The sequence below is a fragment of the Lemur catta genome, chromosome 6 (assembly GCF_020740605.2).
Source record: "Lemur catta isolate mLemCat1 chromosome 6, mLemCat1.pri, whole genome shotgun sequence".
NCBI lineage: Eukaryota > Metazoa > Chordata > Mammalia > Primates > Lemuridae > Lemur > Lemur catta.
Window position 1 is genome coordinate 53,539,775 of NC_059133.1, and position 4,758 is coordinate 53,544,532.

The following is a 4,758-nucleotide window of genomic DNA, read 5'->3' on the forward strand; positions in this document are numbered from 1 at the left end:
CACTGCGCCCGGCCTGGAAGAGAATTTTTTTTGTATGACATCATGAATAACCTCCTTTGACACAATGTGTTTCCCAATTTTTGATAATTGTTGATGAGAATAAGAGCTCCTCACAAGAAGGTATACTTAATTATTCAGCTGATCACTAGATTTATGATAAGCAAAGTAGTTTTTAACCCATTTTTTTTTGGGTCCAAAATTTTAAGAATATTATTTTCCTGCCTCTCCCCCTTTATTAAAAGATATCTACCAGAAAAAAAAATATTTGGACTAGCCTTTAAATGTCTTTCTCTTGCCAGCAAATATGAAGCAAAATTCTGACGTGCTCACATTCCATTTATTTGAGAAATCACTTTAAGAAAAGAAGACATTAGAAGCTGAAATTATCAGTTGGAGGAACTTCATGAATATCATTCATAATTTCCATGTACTTTGAGGCCATTAACCTGAATAAAGATGCATTATTTTTCTGGCCACATCCTTGAAGGCTTCTTTTACTTGTTTATTCCTTAGAGTGTAAATGAACGGGTTCAGTAAAGGGGCAACTGAGGTATTGAGCACAGCTACACCCTTATTGAAGGCAACTCCTTCTTTTGCTGAAGGTTTTATGTACATGAAGATGCAGCTGCCATAAGAGAGAGATGACAATCATGTGGGAAGAACAGGTGGAAAAGGCCTTTTTCCTTTGCTGAGCAGAGGGGAGCTTCAGAACGGTCCCGATGATGTTTGTGTAGGAGAGAATCACCAGTACCAGGGTGGCCACCAAGATCACAACTGCTAAGATAAAGTCCACCAATTCCAGTAGACTTGTGTCTGAGCAAGATATTTCTATGAGAGGTCCATAGTCACAATAATAATGATTCAGCACATTGGAGGCACAGAAATCCAGCTGGCTGGTCAGGATGATCGGGGGTAAGATAACTAGGAATCCACCCAGCCAAGAGCAGAGAACCAGCTGGACACAGACCCTGCTGCTCATGATGGTGGTGTAATGCAGGGGTTTGCAGATGGCCACGTAGCGGTCGTAGGACATGGCAGCCAGAAGGTAAAACTCTGTGGCCCCGAAAAATATGGCAAAGAAATACTGAGTGAAGCATGCAGCAAAACTGATGGTTTTATGCCCGGTAGAGATGCTGAACAGCAGCCTGGGAGTGAAAGTGGTTGTAAAGGAAATTTCCAAGAAGGAGAAGTTCCGAAGGAAGAAATACATGGGAGTCTGGAGGTGGGAGTCCAGTAGTGTGAGGATGATGATTGTCAGATTTCCAATGATGCTGAATACATAGGTGAGGAAGAGAAGTATAATAATGACAACTTGAATCTCTGGGATGTCTGTTAGTCCCAGCAGAATGAATTCTGTCAAAAAGGTTTGGTTTCTCATTTCTAACCTTTGCTGCCTATGAAGGTACAAAAGAAATGTCAGTGATGAGGACAGAAGAGCTCAGGAACATTTAGGAGAGGCTAAGTTTTCCTTGTTGAATTGGTTGAAGTGTCTTTTTTTCTGTCAATCTTACTCAAGCAAGGGTTACTATTGGATAGGGACTGGCTCTTCACAAGAACTATTTTCTTAAATTCCCGTGTATGAGGATTTCTCCATGGCTCTCTTCAGAATTTTCATGTACTTTCCTAGCCTACCTTCTAAACCAATGCTCAAGTTATTATTTTCTCCATTTTCTGTTCTTATTTTCACTTTGAACATGCTTGTACTTCAATAAATTAAAAAAAATTAATTATCATGAGTACCTAATAATTCTATATTTTTATAGGGTACATGTGATATTTTGATATAGGCATATAATGTGAGTTAATCAAATCAGGGTAAGTGGGGTATTCATCTCCTCAGGCATTTATCATTTCTTTGTTTCAGGAACATTCCACTCTTTAGCTACGTTAAAGTATACCCTAACTTATTGTTGATTACTGTCCCTCTGTTGTGCTATCAAATATTGTTCATGACATCTAACTATGTGACTACATTTTTGCACCCATTAACTATCCCCACTTTATCCCCACCTCCCTACTACTCTTCTAAGCCTCTGATTACCATCATTCTACTCTTTACCTCTGTGAGATCTTTTTTTTTTTAATATTTAGCTCCAACATATGAGTGAGAACATGTGAGATTTGTCTTCTGTGCTTGGCTTATTTCACTTAACATAATGTTCTCTAGTTCTATCCATGTTGTTGCAAATGGTAGGATTTTATTCTTTGTTGTTGCTATATAATATTCCATTGTGCATATGTACCACAATTTCTTTATCCAATCATCTGTTGATGGACACTTAGGTTGATTCCAAGTCTTAGCTATCGTGAATAATGATGCAATAAATACGGGGAATGCAGATATCTTTTCAATATACTGATTTCCCCTCCTTCGGGTATATACCCAGCAGTGGGATTGCTGGGTCATATGGTAGTTCTTTTTCAGTTTTTTGAGGAACCTCTATACTGTTCTCCATAGTGGCTGTAATATTTACATTCTCACCAACAGTGTACAAGAGTTTGCTTTTCTCCACATACTCACCAGCATTTGTTATTGCCTGTCTTTTTGATGAAAGCCATTTTGACTGGGTGAGATTATATCTCATTGTGATTTTGGTTTGCATTTCTCTGAAGACTAATGATGTTGAGCATTTTTTTCTTAGCTTTTGCCTCTACTTTGATCTTTCATTATATCTGCAAATTTGGCAGTGATGTCTCATTTCTACCACTGCCTTGCTCTCAGTGGGAGAAGAAAAGAAGTTAGCTCACAGATGAGGGGTCTTTAGGCAGGAACTAGCAATATCATTAAAACTGTGGTAACTAATGATTTCCCAATGTCCTTTTGATTTTTTGAGTTTGTGGACTGTTGTAACTAACAGCATCAGTCTCTAAATATTTACTGCTGGCATCTGCTTTCCCTCAGGTCCTAGTTCTTCTATTTTAGATGGTTTTAGCAAAGAGACAGATGGTGTCTCTCCAATCAGGTTCCTGCTATCATTTTCTTCTTTCTATGTTTATTAATAAGCATTCTATGTGGAATTTTTACATAGAATGAATATCGGTGTATCTGTGACACAGGATACATGCAGAGAGATGTCTGATTCTAAGATAGGAATTAATATAATGACATATTCTATTCAGGCATTAACCATTTTCTATTTTAAAGCAGATTATAAATTCCTTGAGAGTAGGGGAAGGGCAAGAGAACCAAGACTTATTGAATGATCTCAGTGCTGGCTTTGTGATAGGCTCTTTATATTAATAAATATATTATTCCCCTTTTTTGGTATTCTTTTATCCCCCCAATAACAGCAGCAAGAACATACAGTATGGGCAAAATATATATTTTTTAAATAAGTGAAAAAAAAACTAGTGCCTCCCCTTTACTTTGTTCCCATTTGCCCCTTTATCCTTGGCTATTTACCATATAAACTGTACATTTTTCCAAGCTTGTCTAGCAACTGATAAGAATGTTCAAGAGCCAGCATAGGGTAAAGTCACTTCACTCCATAAATTGATTTTTACCTTTTGTTTTCTCTCGTCCACTGATGAACAGCCAGTGAGTCGTGTGTTACCTGGTCTCTGCTGGGATTTCAGGAGCTGAGAGCCAGGCTTCTATTAGTGAGGTTGTCTTTTGAAATTTTTCTTGTTCATCGTTGGTGCTTTTCTATCACTGAGTAAAAAAATCTGTATTTGTTCCATTTGTTATTGAGGATAAGGGAAATATAATAATTTTATTTTATTTTTCAGGATTTCGTTATTTTATTTTTTGAATTGACAAATAAAGTTATGTGTATTTATCATGCACAATATAATGTTTAAAGTATATATACAGTGTGGATTGACTGAAAAATGACTTAATGGGTGTAAGTTTATTTGGACACAGAATGGTCACTTGTGCTTAGTTTTCAGGATACTGAGCTGTCATTTCAGATTCTCCCCACTGACACTTAGGGAGAACTGTGTATCTGTACTTGCCCCCACCCATGATCCTATATTTTCTAAGCCTCCTGGATGGGATCAGTTATTTTACTTGGGCTATAGATATAGCCCCAGCACAGAGAATCAGGAAATCGGCTACCAGATTATTGGTCATAATGTTCTTTTTCAGAAAGGTCAGTATTTCTTGCAAGAAGCCTTGAATATCAAGAATCCTTTGGGCTTCTTCATATTGTTCTAACCTAAGATCCCCGAAATAAAGAAATCTTAAGCCCTACCCCATATCCTTAGGCCATGTTTGAAACACCAGGGATGTATCTTTTTTGTTGTCCCCAAGAATATCCTAATCGCTAGGATGTATGGAATGAGGCCATGTCATCTGGTGACCTGAATATCCGTAAGGCTCTGGCACTTCCTGGTAATTAATTTTTTGTTTTTTGGTGAACAGCTCTAGGTTATCATTCAAAACTTCACATTCATATTTCACAGAAATTCTATAACAATTCTGCATCAATAATTTCACAAAGCCATTCATTTTAGCTTTGTTTGTAAATATAAAAAGTTAAAAACAATTTAAATGTTCATCAGTAGAGAGATGACTAACAATTTTGGCATATCTAAACTACAAAAGAGAATAGGCCAATAAAAAAGAATGGGAAAGATTTATGTAAACTTATCTGGAAAGGTGTATTTAATATACTGCTATGTGAGTAAAGCAAGCTGCTAAACAATAGTGTATTATATGATACCATTTGGGTTGAAAAGATATCTGTATCTATATCTATATATCTGCTTCTTATATATGTATATATGATACAAATGATATAAATATTTTTATGT

At 36.6% G+C, this 4,758-nt stretch overlaps 1 protein-coding gene across 1 annotated transcript; it reads right to left on the reverse strand.

The window, feature by feature from the left end:
* Positions 1-441: 441 nt before the first annotated feature.
* On the reverse strand, positions 442-1,378 carry LOC123640545 (olfactory receptor 2AP1-like). Its single transcript, XM_045555156.1, is given in 2 exon segments — positions 442-637; positions 639-1,378. Coding segments are annotated over 2 exon segments (936 nt in total).
* Positions 1,379-4,758: the final 3,380 nt, after the last annotated feature.